This window comes from Coloeus monedula, assembly GCF_965178545.1.
Source record: "Coloeus monedula genome assembly, chromosome: 20".
NCBI classification, from domain to species: Eukaryota; Metazoa; Chordata; class Aves; order Passeriformes; family Corvidae; genus Coloeus; species Coloeus monedula.
The window spans coordinates 4,290,639-4,304,304 of NC_138800.1; the positions used below are offsets into that span (position 1 = coordinate 4,290,639).

At 45.8% G+C, this 13,666-nt stretch overlaps 1 protein-coding gene across 1 annotated transcript in view; it reads left to right on the top strand.

The window, feature by feature from the left end:
• The window catches only part of COL26A1 (collagen type XXVI alpha 1 chain), a gene marked incomplete at both ends in the record, with an annotated part of 163,564 nt that overhangs the window by 16,091 nt on the left and 133,807 nt on the right, over nt 1-13,666 (top strand). Inside the window, one exon of the mRNA XM_082294521.1 lies at nt 8,724-8,846. Within this exon, the coding sequence (XP_082150647.1) occupies nt 8,724-8,846 (123 nt within the window). The remainder of the gene's footprint in view (nt 1-8,723; nt 8,847-13,666) is intronic.

Sequence of the window (13,666 nt, forward strand, 5' to 3'; positions counted from 1 at the left end):
CACTGGCAAACTGAGGGGAGATGGGTGCTGGGTATAAACCAGAGGGACTGCAGGAATATTCCTTGTGTCTTCTCAGCTGTCTGCCCCTATGCACACACAGACAGGTATACAGGCACTGAGGGGCATGTTCTGAATGTGATTGGTTTGTTTCTGATACTACCTCCCTGATCAATGTTTAAATCTTCATCTGCCTCTGTTCTATTGATGTCATGAAGATTTTGTGTTTTCTTTTGGACTCCTGTTATACCTTTTTCACAACTTCTGTATCCTTAGTGGTTTTTGCCTGCATTCCTGACCTTGTTTGTTCAGCTTGGAGACTCAACATTTTAGAAGCTTCGTAGCTGGGGATCAGTGTGCCCCAGACCCCAAGGTCCTCTCCAGAACACATTCTGTAAACTAAGATAGAACCCTCCAGGGGAAGGTTCCTTGGGGAGGGGGGCTCATTCGAGCCTCTCATTGGAGAATTTTTGATAGATATGCTAATTAGTAAGACATATAATGGTATACCAGATCTTTTGGGGCTGTGCATTTTGGTGCATTTGACCTAGATGTGGTGCATCTAAGGATCCTTAAAATAAATACCAAGGTAAAATCCCTTTTTCCCTTCTAACCATGTTTGATTCTTGATTTTAAGACCAGGAAAAGGCATCACTATCCTGCATTAATGTCAGTGCTGATGCTCTACAAGTGAATCAAGTGTATGTAATAGGTGAGTGTTCTCATCTTCACAGCCCCTCCTGAATAGCTGCAGCAGCTGGAAGGTGCCTTGTGAATGAGTTTGAAAGTTAGAAGAAAAGAGGAATGTTCTCATGGCTGAAGGAGCTGAATGTGGCTCTGGGGAGCTGGATTCCCTCCTTGTCTCTGAAGAAGAGTTGCACATGTGTTCCATAGTATTTAGCTATTCTGCTTCTAGGTGTTTAATAATTCCAGTAGAGAGAGGACTTCCCTTAGCCCATGTAACTTCAGTGGCTGCAGGAGGATAAGGTAAAATCTTGTGCAGTTTCCTATGTATTGAAGAAAGCTCACCCCTTGAGGTAGTGCTTTTTGCAGGGTCATCCCTGCACAAAGCAAAGCAAGGAAATTAAATGTGCTTGGCTGCAGAACTTGCTAAAGATTGAGGCTGTTGTGCAGACTGAACTGTGTTTTCCTCCTAAGGTAAAGATTTCTCTAGGACTAAACTCCCTCCAGCAGGCTCTGATAATCCACTTTGTGTGGGAAAACTTAAGGCTCTTCTTGGCAAGTGAGCATTTGAAGTGCACTAAGCACAGAACATATTGACCCCCTGGGGAAGGGTTATGCTATTGGGAGGTTCCTAGATAAATTGTCCCATCTTACTCTGCTAGCCAGAACTTATTTTTATGGCCACTTTGTTCAGACTCTTATTGTGGGGGTGGAGTGGTGGTGTGTGCAGAGAGATTGGAGTTCCTTCCAATCTTTGTCTGACCAGCATAGTGGAGTGGGAGACCTGGAACTTGTCTTGTTCTTATTCGTGCCTCTGGCTCTCTGCTGCTTCAAATGGCTGCTGCTGTCTGGCTTCAGAAACACCAGCAGCCTTCCAGTTTTATTCCTTTCCCAAAATGAATGGGCTGTTACAAAGATTTTTCTCCCTTTCTCGCAGGAGTCAGGGTAACCTCTATTAGTGACTATGAAGTGCTCAGTGGGAGTAAGGCATGCGTAAAACATCAATATTGACAACAAGATTACTGTGGCTTGTCATGGCTTCTGACTTGCAGGCCTCTTAAAACTTTGTAACGGAGGAGCAGAATCTGCTTTGAGCTGAACTCTGCCATCATAAGCTTGTGTACAGCCAGCCCCTCGCCCCTGCCAGGTGGTCTTTCATGGATTCTTTAGCAATGGTCCATCTATCTACAGGCCTGAATCAATCCATCAACTCTGAACATTCCAAGATTGTGGAGACTGCTGGTTACAATTGAATTTTGTAGCTGGCTCTGCTGGACAACGAGCTGGATGACAGCTTTGATCCTAAAACCTAGTTACCTGGGGAGAGCATGAATACAGCCAAGAACAGGGGAATCTTAAGCCCAACTTGGCTTTTATCTCAGCTTTCCAGTAACATGTGATGGGATTGTTTCCTCTTTAGGCAGGTCACAGTAGTAAAGAGTAATCTGGTCACAGCCAACTGAATTAGCTGGTAAACTTGATCCTGATGAGAGTCAAAGCACATTCAGGGAGGTGTGTATTTGTGAATAAGAAAGGAATAATGCAGTTTTATAGAACTGGATGGTTCAGGAAGAGATACCCCAGAGAGCCTGGCAGACTTTGAATCTGGATTTCTTGGCACGTAGAGGGCAACTTCTGCTCCTGGCCTCAGGGGAATATATAAATAACTAACCCCTTGTAATGGTGGGCTCCAGCACACAGTGTATGGATTGCTGTTCTGGCAGAGCAAATGGGATGCTGTACTATTTACACAGAGAAAAGGGCACAGTTTGCTTTCATTGAGTCAGAACGGCAACTTTTTCCCAGTGAAAGTCAGTGACCTTCTGATTTTATTGAAATTCCTCTCTAGGATTGCAGGGAAATTGATAGCTCCAGTGAAAAATGTTATGAGGAAACTTGGGGAAATCTATCTAGCTATCAAAACACTCCTACTGTTTTCTGTGCCCTAAATGTTGATCTCTGCTAAGTATAACACACAGTGTGTTATCCTTATGGAAACAAAAAGATAATTCAGTGCAGTTGTTTACACAGGACAAAGCTTTAGGGCAAGTCACAAGCATCAGAAATGCCAACCTCACCGAGAGACTTCTGTGATATTTATTGAGAGTGGGGAGGGTCAGTTTGTGCCCAAACACATGGAACAGGTGCTGATGAAACAACCCTGCATATTAAGCATTCCCCCCACTCCCAGAATGAATTCCCTTCCTTCTGGCTTGTCCATTTAAGTCTCTACCAAACCCACACCAAAGCTCCGTTTTTCGGGAGCTGGAGCCGAGTCCTTCAGTCCAGAGAGAGCATCATCCCACAGGTGCCGTGTGGGAGGTGGTGCCTGCTGTCGGCCTGTCCTTAGCAGGGCACGGCAGCTGTCGGTCCGTCCTTAGCAGGGCACGGCAGCCCTGGCTTTGTGTGTGGAGCGGAACTGTCACCCCATCGAAAGAGGTGATTAGGCAAGAATGCAGCCGCTTTCATTCTGAGCTGCACGCTCCCGATTCACCGGCTGCTTGCTGAGTCCTGATCGGTTCAGCCCTGTGGTTCTAACACTGCTCAGTCTGTGATCCCTTCTCCAGTGAAATGGAGCCAGCTGACAGCCAGGTGGCTTTTCTCTTGTGAACCACCTGGAACGTCCTCCAGGGACTCCCAGGATGCAGAGAAGCTTGGGGAAAAGCCAGCAGTTTGGACTAGGAAAGAAGCAAACGCTGTTTTTGGGGATGGCTCTGTGAGTGTGTTGTGGTGTGAGTGTTTCTAAGCATTCATGGGGGATGGATGGATGGATGGATGGATGGATGGATGGATGGATGGATGGATGGATGGATGGATGGAGAGATCCCTTATGCACCCCGTGGGCTTAGGAAACAGTACTGTGCAAATCCCAATGGTGAGAAGGGAGGGAAGATGAAGCTTCCTGTCAGTGTCTTCCCATCCATGAAGATTGCTCTAACTCAGTCATGCTATCCAGGAATTAAGCTTTGATATGTGAGTATGTGGCTCTTCTGGAACCTACAGTATTTTAGCTTGGTTATCTGTTACCTTACACTTCTCCACCCTCTGCAGTCCCTTTTCTTTCTCACTGTTGGATGACAGGCTGTAAAGACATCCAGAATCTCCAGGAGTGAACTGTGAGTCCAGATAAGCTTCTGCTGAGGGGTGCAGAAGGTTCAGAAATTCAGTGGGGTGCAGTGGCTCTGTCTCTGGTGTCTGCCTATGGAAGCAAACTGCAGCTCCAGCTTTCTGGGTGAACCCAGATGCCCTGGGAGATCCTCTCATGCTGTTCCCCATGTGCTCTGGAAGGTGAGGATTTTTTGTGTCCTCCAGTGTCCAGATGCTTGAAGCCATCACTGCTGTTGCTGAGTCAGCAGAGAGCAGGCATCTCTCAGCATCTGCTGAAGGAGGGATCAGTTTAAGCTCCAAACAGGAGTGTGCAGAGTTTCTCCAAGTGGAAGCAAACTATGGATTTTGTTGTTCCATTTAGCCTGAAGTGACATCCTGAACCTACACAGTAAATATGATGAGATATCTGCTGGCATCAACACCCGTATTCCCTCTGGAAAAACACGTTGTCAGCCGTGATCAAGACGTGAGGTCTCGGTCTGTAGCCCCAGAAGGAAACTGTCTAAATCAGCAGCTTACGGGCCATGATCTGCAGATCCTCTGTTGTGGGTGAAAGTCTTGCAAGAATTAAATAGGGTGTGAGAGGAGGGGGTGTTTCTTTGGAAACAGCTGGAAGAAATGGACCAAGTGAAACTCCTCTCTCTAAGCAAGGACCAGTTCCACGGGATGCTGCAGAACCTCACACTAAATATGCTGGTCATAAGCATGCATGAGATCCTAAAGGAGCTGCTCTTTGGATCATTTTGTTTGCTTGGTTGGAATATTCTTTTTGAATAAGCAGCAATATATTCTCTGCCATCCTGGATGCATGCCAGTAAAAGTCCTAAACCTTCCTTTCTAGCATCTGTGTGTAATATAAAGGGTCATTTATAATCTCTGTAAGTCATGATGAGGCCTTTCGTCACGTTGTCTGAAGCCTGCTTGCATTCTAGAGGCTGTTCTTGCTGACTTTTGGCTTGCAAAGAGAAGTCTTGGGATGGTTTTGTCTGTCCGTCTTCTTTCTGTTGTAATCACTGTGCTATTTTATCTACAGTGAATTCCAAGCTGGATATCCTAATGCATCCTTGACCAGCTGTGTTCCTGTTTTTGTCTCACCTGCTTGTGTGCCACAGTAAAAAATCCCTGAAAGTTGTATTTGTAGGAAAATTATGCTATCTATGGGAAGGCAAGAGTGTGATGTACCTTTCACTCCTGGCTGTGGGTACCTTTGTAACCAAACTCTCCCTCCTGTTGGTAAAGAGAGAAGCTGGAGAAATCTGTGTTCACATTTGATTAGCTGAGTATCTTTGGGGTCTGACCTTTTTTTATTTATGCTCACACTGGTGTTTCTGCTCTTGAGATGAGGTGATAAGTGTGGTACTTTATCACTGTCACTGCTCTCTCTGTGCTCCTGCTCAGGAAGGTGAAACGTTGTCCCTGGATTTGAGTGAAGGATCTGTTACCCTGCCATGAGCTGTCAGTCCTGTTCAGCCTGGCAAACGCAGGTGATGGCTTCAGGCAAGGAAAGCAGTGGATGGAGAGCCTCGGGGAACTTCTCACTTCCTGTAGTGATTTTATAACAGGTCCCTGTCAGGTCATGTGAAGAAATGAGCCTGGGAAGGTGTTGGGTTTCTCCCCACCCAAACGTGCTGTAGAATGGGGCAGCCTTTATCTTCAACTGCTGCCCAAGGCTCTGTCATGAGGTTGTACCAAGTTCTGTTCAGCACCTCTCACTTCCATGAAAGGCTGTTCCCAGGCAGGAATTACAACCTGACTGCCAAATTCCTGGGACTTGCAAGGGGATATGTGTACCTGCTCTACTTGGTCCTTAGAATAAGTTGTTAAAAATGTGAGACCTACTTAGATAACAGCAGTTTGGGGCTTGTTTGGAAAGAAAATCTATGCATTGCAGCAGCACCCACTGAATAGAAACCCTGGCAGAATCAGCTCTGTATGTAGCTTAGAATAATCAACATTTCTTGCAGTTTTTGACATAGGCAGCCTGCACAGTGCCACCTCCAGAGCCACACATGAAGTGCCAGACTCCCAAGCTAGTTGAAAATAATCCTTGAAGGAGCAAGATGACATTAAATTTGTGTCTATGCAAGGGAAGGCATTGAGGGTAATGATTAGTTTCCAATTTCTCCTTAAGAGTTGCAATTTTGAGCTGCCATTGTCCGTTTACAAGAGCAGATTGGCTCCCAGATTCCCTCTGGCAATTCCGGAGTCTGCCCCCATCACCTGCCTTTCTCTTCTGGGGTGTGTGGTGGTGTTTGCTTTCATTCACCTCATTTCCCTTCAGGAATATGAAACTGTGTATTTTTAGCATCAGATATGGAGGGTTTTTTCAGAGTGCAGTTGATTTTTATTTTTTTTCCCATCTGACACAGAAGCACCTTGTGTGTACTCAAGAAACCCAGCAAAACCAATACTAGAGTGAAATAATCAGTGTAGGATAATCCATGTACCCTGTAAACAGCAATTCTTCCCAGCTGACTCCAGGAGAGGGCCAGAGGGACACACATACGAGCTACGTAACAGTTAAAGCGTAACATGTAATTCAATATTTATTTGGATTTCATTGACAAGCCAGAAAAATGACCTTAACATGAGGGGAGGTACTCAAGTCCTTGATAATTATACTCTGATTTAAAATGTTCAGTAACTATTCTGAATTTGTTTCCAGTATTTATGGGCCTTCATGCTCTGTTACATGTTGCTAGTGTGGATACTGCTGCTTCCTTCCTCTCCTGTGGTGGGAACAATTCCTTTACTCCTCACATCTTAATGAGAAGTTTTGGTTTTCATGATTTCAGGACACATTATTCTGCCATTATCCTGGCAGGTTCTGTGCATGTGCAGGTTGTTTTACATGACATGAAATGCTTTGGCTCTGAGGCTCATGCACAGCTACTGTCCTTCCCACGGCTGGAAGCACTGGGCTAAAAACATGTTTGGGGTAAATAATGCAGAGCTGTGGTTTTCCCAACTCCTCTTGTTCTCCCCCTTTCTCGTGGCTGCTTTTCCTTCCGTGCTCAACTGGCTGTTCCCATGGCAGGAGGAGATATCACCCCTGTCTGGACAAACCCCATGAATAAAGCTTGGAGAGACCAAATGGCTGATTGCACCCAGTGTGCAAGTGAAATGAAAAGGAAAACTTTACCTTGAATTATCACAATTTCAGCCTTTAGCTGGTGTCGTTTTTTCTTCTGGCCCCGCTCCCTAAACTTTGTGTTTGTGTTTGTGTGAAGTTGTGTTGAGCCTGTTAAAGGATCTGATGTCATTGTGTGATCTGAAGCTTCATGAACTTTGTTTTTCCCCCTTGTTTTGGACATTGGTTTGATGCTGCAGATGTTAATACAGGGTGTCTGATCCCTATTTATACACCACAGATCCCTGACAAATCTGAGACAAGTGGTTCTGTAAGACCTCCCTGCCCACCTGGGGTCACCTCAGGTGTGACCACAGTCCACACTTGCTGATGAGGAATCACAGCGGGGTTTATGGGGAGCAGGAGCAGTGTCTCAGGGAAAGCTGCACAGCTGAGCCTTGTCCCTGCTGCCAGGCTCGTGGCCCTGGGCACAGAGCCACCCCTCCCTGGGTGTGTCAGCGTTCCTGGCCGGCTGTAGCCCAAGGGTCAGTGAGCAGCCCGCTGGCCCCATGTGGTCCTGGCATGTGTGCCTCCTATTCATGGAAATGGGAGCTATCCAGAGAGCAGGGGTTCCTGTGGAGATGGGAGGGGAATGCAGAAAGGGGAGAAAAACAACAAATGATGTAAATGGCATGTTCTGGAGAAATCAAAGTGGCAGAGAGGAGGTGGTTTAGGGAAGGAGAAGGGAATGTACAGGTGCATTTCCACTGTGCAAGCAGTTTGATTTTTGGTGTGCAAGGCTGGGGAGTTGCTGTGGTGCTTGAAGGGATCTGTTCTATTGAGGCCTCTTGCTTTAAGATAGATGAGGAGCCAGGACTCCTCTGGTTCAGCAGGGAATGTTACACAAGCACTGGGTGTGTTTTAGAGCACAAACTGGTGTCTCCACTTCCCACAGTGACCCCAGTTCTGATCCCCAGTCAGTAGGAAAGCGACTCTCAAACCTGTTCACTACACTGATGTACAAAAGCATCACAAAACATTCCACACCAAAATATTCACCAAAACGTGAACCAGCATTTGGCAAAGATGAGCAATGAGTGCAAGGGGGAAATGAAAATAACCTTTTCTGTACCCCCTCAGACATGTAACTGGAACCTAAACCATTTTATTTTTCAGACAAGATCCTTGAAGGCTCTCTAGGTCCAAATTCCCTGTGCTGAAAATGTAGTTCCTTCTGTCTCATACACCTTGCAGTGAGGGGTCTGTCTCTCTCTTATTTTCTTGTGAGACACTTGTCCCTTCCTCCCCTGCATTTTCCCTTGCCCATTTTTAGGCTGTAACCTTAGCAGGACAACAACAGGACTTGTTCAGCACCCAGCTTGTTCGAGACCTGCTGACAGAGAACTTCACCACACCAAAAAGCAGAATTTTCGAACTCTGCTGTTGTTCAGAATGGTGGGAGGCTGGGGAATGATACCATAAGAAGCAGGATGGAATTAAGACCAGTACAATGGGAGCTGACTATCAGGAGATTTGGAACACTTCTTTTTTTTTCTCAAGTCCTATTGTTTCTGATAAGTCACAGAACTAAATTATGCACTGTAAAACCCTGGCCTCTGACAACCAAGCAAGAGGCAAAACTGGATCTGTGGTTCAGGTTGGCAGAAGCTGGGAATCTTTCTGCAGCTATTAGAAGGAGGGGGGGGGGGGGTGAGAAGTGAAGACTGCAAGTTAGCCTGGTTATGGCTGGCAGAAGAAACCACCCCATGCCAGATACTTGGCCTGTTTTTACTGCAGTCTGGTGTGTGTTGGTTCACTGGCTGTCTTACTGGGGCTGATTAGTGTGTGTCCTTTCTCTCTGCAGGCACTGGTGTCACTACACGGTCACAAGGACAGTCTCCTGCCAGGTGCAGAACGGGTCAGAAACGGTGATCCAGAGAGTTTATCAGAGCTGCCGGTGGCCAGGACCTTGTGCCAACTTAGTGAGGTAAAAATCTTCATGTCTCATGTTGCCCAAACCTTCCTGCCCTTCCTCTTTGGTTGCTGGTGAGTATTGCAGAGAGGGCTGAGATCAGGGGGTCAGCTGGGATATCCTGCTTTGGGGTGCTGTGACTGAAGAATGCCACTGGTGATAACTGCAGGGTAGTCACAGGTGAAGGTAAGTGTAGCGCTGTTTCCCATTTTAGGAACTCTCTAAAACACAGAGAGAGTCTAGTTTAGAAAGGAGATATTGTTTATTCTGTGCAAGGTGGAGGTTTGCACAAAACAAGCACACCGAGGGGTAAAATACTACATCTTTTATAGAGGAAAGTTTACATGAACCCACCTATCTAATATCCATTCTCCACCTACCTAATGCCTATTTATTTGGGTGATATAATCTCACACAAGTTGCTTGAAACACAAAGTTCTTTTCTTCATTAAGCAACTTCTATTGTAGAAGTTATGTGACAACATCAGTTACATTTACAAAAGGGGAGAAAATTCAGCCTGGGGGCAGATAGGTCAATTTAAGGACATCAGTATTAGGACAAGTTATGGGAACAGTTTAGCTCAGGCTGCAGTGCCTGCTTGTGCTTCTCCACACAGGAGGCTGCTGCTGGTCAGGCATGAAAGCAGATAAATGTTCAGTGTGACTGACCAGGGTAAGCAGGAGTGCTGGATCAATGGTTCTGTGTGACTTGTTGGTATCAAATCCCTGTACTCAGGGTTGTAGTGGTAATATTGATCACATACACTAGAAAGCTGTGATCAAATCCCTTATAGGCCATGAGGGACAAAGGTAATGTGCCCTGGATCTTTCAGAGTGGAGTTTCTTCAGACTTCCTGGATCTCAATACCCTTTAAAGACATGTTAAAACAGAATGTCCTCTCCTCAGACGAGAAACAAAGCTTAAAACCAGCTACGTGTCAGAAACTTGTCCTGAGCCTGCTTTGCCTTTCGATCATTTATAGTCTTGGAACCTACATTTAAGAAGGAAAAAAAGTGTGAAATAACTGTCCCCAGCTACCACCTTTCAGTAAAATGTCTTTGCATTGTTAAGCTTTGCCTTCTCTGAAAGACATTCTCAGAGCAGAACAGTGTTACCCACCCATCTGGGAATTGGGGCAGAAAAGCCATTGTGCTCTACATTTGCACCTAGCTTCTAAAACAATTTCCCAAGTAGACAAGCCATAACTTAGCTCACAGAGCTCACTCATTTTATTGTTATTGTTACCAATTCACCCACAGGGCACTGGTTGAGGTCCTCCTGTAGTTGATAACCTCGCCAGAAGGTGATTGAACTGCAGGCTGAGACCCACCTCCCTGTTCTTGTGACACTTCATCTGGAATTCACATTTTGCTGTTCATGGGGCTGTTCCCATAGTTGGTTCTCTAGTTTCCACTTGGCCAGTGGTCAGTCTCAGTTTTTTTACTTGTAATATATCTGCTTTGGTGTCTCTTTGGTCTTTGTGCAAGGCTGTGGTTGAAACACTTCATATTTTATGCTGTCATGGCCAAACTTCTGTTGAAGCTTTTTAATTTCCCAGGCTTTTTAGGCACATAATTGTCATTAGAAACTTGTGAGCTTTCACCTTGTCTTCTAAACTTGCCAAAAATCTTACTTATTTTTCGTTGTTAATACAACTGGAATTTCATAAGTACCAAACATTTGATCATGTTATTAGTAAAAATTCTTTTTGTGGGCCCCTGCAGTTGATTGATGCCATTGATTCTTACATTAACCCAGAGACTTTAGGAGTAGTGTGTGCTGTTGTGACATTGTTCATGGAACATTTTCAGTTTCAAATGTAGTTTGGTTTGTTTGCCTGATGAGTCCAATTGTTTGAAGACAATGCAGAACAGCAGCAGACATCTCAATTTTTCTTTCTGTGCGAAAATATGGAAAGAAGCTGGGGTTATTAAATATTCAAGATCTCAGCTGGTGAAAGCTCAGCTAACAGGAGCTGCATTTTTGGAAGATGATCACTGTGGAGAAACCTTCCAGAAGAGATGGGGGGACATCAGTGCTCTGTTCCCTTTGAGTTGGGAGGAAATGCAGGACAAGAGGATGGAGCCCTTCCAGGGAAATGACTCTAATGTCTGTCCTCTAACCACACATGGTATGACATTCTTGCATAAAGTAGAGAAAGACCCTGCACCTCTTTCCCAAGGACCTCTCAGAAAGCTGCTGACAAAATGCTGGAACCCACCCACCTATCATCAGAGGTAAAACTGGTTCCTGATAATTTCCCCTACTGCCACCGTCTGAAAGGGAGAGCCCCAAGAATGAATAACAAGAAAGGTGAATCCTCTGGTTTCCTGAGAGCTGAATGGGCTGTTGGATAAGTTATCCCCAGCCAAGACATCTTTTATAAATGGTTGTTTGTTTTCAGCAGCGCACCTGACTTTGATAAGGGGATGAAAACCGGCTGCTGAAAACAATGGATCTTGTGATGTGTGACTACTGTGGACAATGTTTGGTACCCCTGAGCCAGGTTGTGTGGTTGAGGTGTTGCTTTCTGAGCACACAGCAGCCCAGCACTGTTTCGTTGCCAGCCCATAGGGATGCTTGAAGTGGCTTTCTTTTATCTTGGAGTCAAGCTGAAGTTCTAAAACTACTTTTTAAAAAGAAATACTTTTTCCTTCTCTCTCACCAAAATGGGTACTGTCTTTTTAGGAAACACTGATCTCTCTCCTAATTCAGGTAAACACCATCTCCTGTTTTCAGATGAAAACTCCTTGTGTATAAAGGATAGCAATAAGAAAGACAGTTCCCAAAGTCACAAGGCAGTGTAGTGCCTTTTCTATTCAGCCCCTCACTTGCTAGTGCAGTTCCTTGCAAGTTGTATTTGTTTACCTGATTTTTCTGTTAAGAAACTGGCTTTGAAGGGGCTTGTAAGCTTTCATCAGCCACCAAGCTGTACAGCTTCCTTTGACAGGTCTCTGAAAATCCCTGCAGAAGACAAACAGAGCAGAAAACAGCTTGGGTGCCCTACTTGTTTGTTTCCTCCTTAACTTGTCTATACCAGTCTCTCTCTTTTTGGGATTTCTGGAAGTCTAGCTTCAGGCAAGGCCAGGCTTACTCCAGGCCTGGTAGTGGCTAAAAATGTTCTTGCTCTCTATATCCCTGTGGTTGTTCAGGTAATAGAAATATGTATGCTTTTCTTTTGCTAAAAAAGTAAATTTAAAGTGTCTTTTGGCCTTCTCCTGTTCTTCTCTAGGGAGATGTGGGGTGCCTGAGCTTGAATTAAAGGGCACAGAGTGTTCTGTGTGACTGTAAGCAATGCAAAATGTCAGTAAGCCATTGCCACTATTTTGGCTTTGTAGTGTTTCTCCCAGCTGTGATTTGAAACAAACTGTTTTCATCTCCTTGTTTACAGGGAGTCAGCCATATCTGGGAGAGCTTTCATTCTGCCAGCACCCATTATCAGGCTGCTCACTAGCAAAAGTGATGTCAGCCAAGGAAAAAGGCATCTCTCAGACTTGTGGTGACAGCTGAGAGGGGCTCTCTGCTGCAGAGACTCCGCTTACAAGCAGACATCGGCGTGGCCAGACGAGGATTTAATCCCTTTCCTGTCTCCCATTCATTCTTGTTGCGTTTCTTTCCCTTGTTGCACAAACTGCAGCTCAGGGTCAAGCCCTTGCCAGAGGAGGATCTGTGAGATCCCAGCCTTGCAGCCTCGGCTGTGAGATGTCCTTGCTGTCCATTCACTTGCTACTGGGAATCTGCAGCGGAGCTGCTTTAGCAGGAGTGTCGTCATCTTGGCTGGGCTGGGCTGAGCTGTTCTGTTCTTGCCCTCCACCCCAGGCTCTTTATTTAGCTTGAGTGCTGAGTTGCTCTGGAGCAGTCTTGGCTGGAGGATTTCCCTCAGCAGATCTGTTCCTGAGCTCTCTCTGTTTGGGCAGCGAAGGCTTTGGCTCCTGTGTGCCATGGGCTGTGCCTTTGCTGTGTCACGCTCTGCAGCAGCCTGGCTGCAGCTCCTGGGCTGCTTCACACTCACATGCCATTTGCCTGTCTGAAGGAAGGGACAAAGTCCCTACCTTGGGGCTTCAATGGCAGCCTAATCTCTGGTTCTTTACTGCCTGGATGGTTGTCCCCAGCTCCCAGTAAACCCAGGCATCCAAACCTTAATCCTTCTCCTCAGCAATCCTTTTGCTTCAGCCCAGTCCTGTCCTGTTGGGACACTGCACTCCTCAAGGCTCAGTGAGGAGGGTGGTCTTGAAGGCCAGGCAAGGATTTGAGATCTACATTCAGTTGCTGGAGCTTTTGTGACCTCCTGTGCCTTCAGTCCAGCCATGCCACCTCACCTGTAAGATGAGAACAGTGCTGCTTTTTTCTTACTGTGTTTTATGACACAACAGGGCAGCTGCTTGCTATACCCTAGCTGGCCAAAATCAGCCTACTTTTGATTAGAGTATTGGTGTATGATTGTTGCAGTCAGTAAAGCGGTGTCTCAGGAGGTGAATGGATGGGATGAATGGCCTTGGCAGATCATGTGCTGTTACAGCCTTCAGAAGACAAACACTTTGTGCTTCAAACTGTTGTTGCTGTGAAAATCCCCATCCCATCTCAGGAAATGTGCTGCCTCATGTTGTAGCAGGATATTCCAGCTCCTCTCCCGCTTGTCCTATCCTTGAAAATCAATGTTCCCAGCAAGGCTGTGTGAGTTTTTATCCTGTTATGCTTTGCTGTGCTCCATGGTCACAGAGCTGTCTTACTTCAGCTTTTGAGCCTCCTGTCTCTGCAGCATTTTCTGCCTTCAGAGACTTTGAAGATTTTCCAGGAAACCCACAGCTGGCTTGTACAGGGATGGGTTTACCTG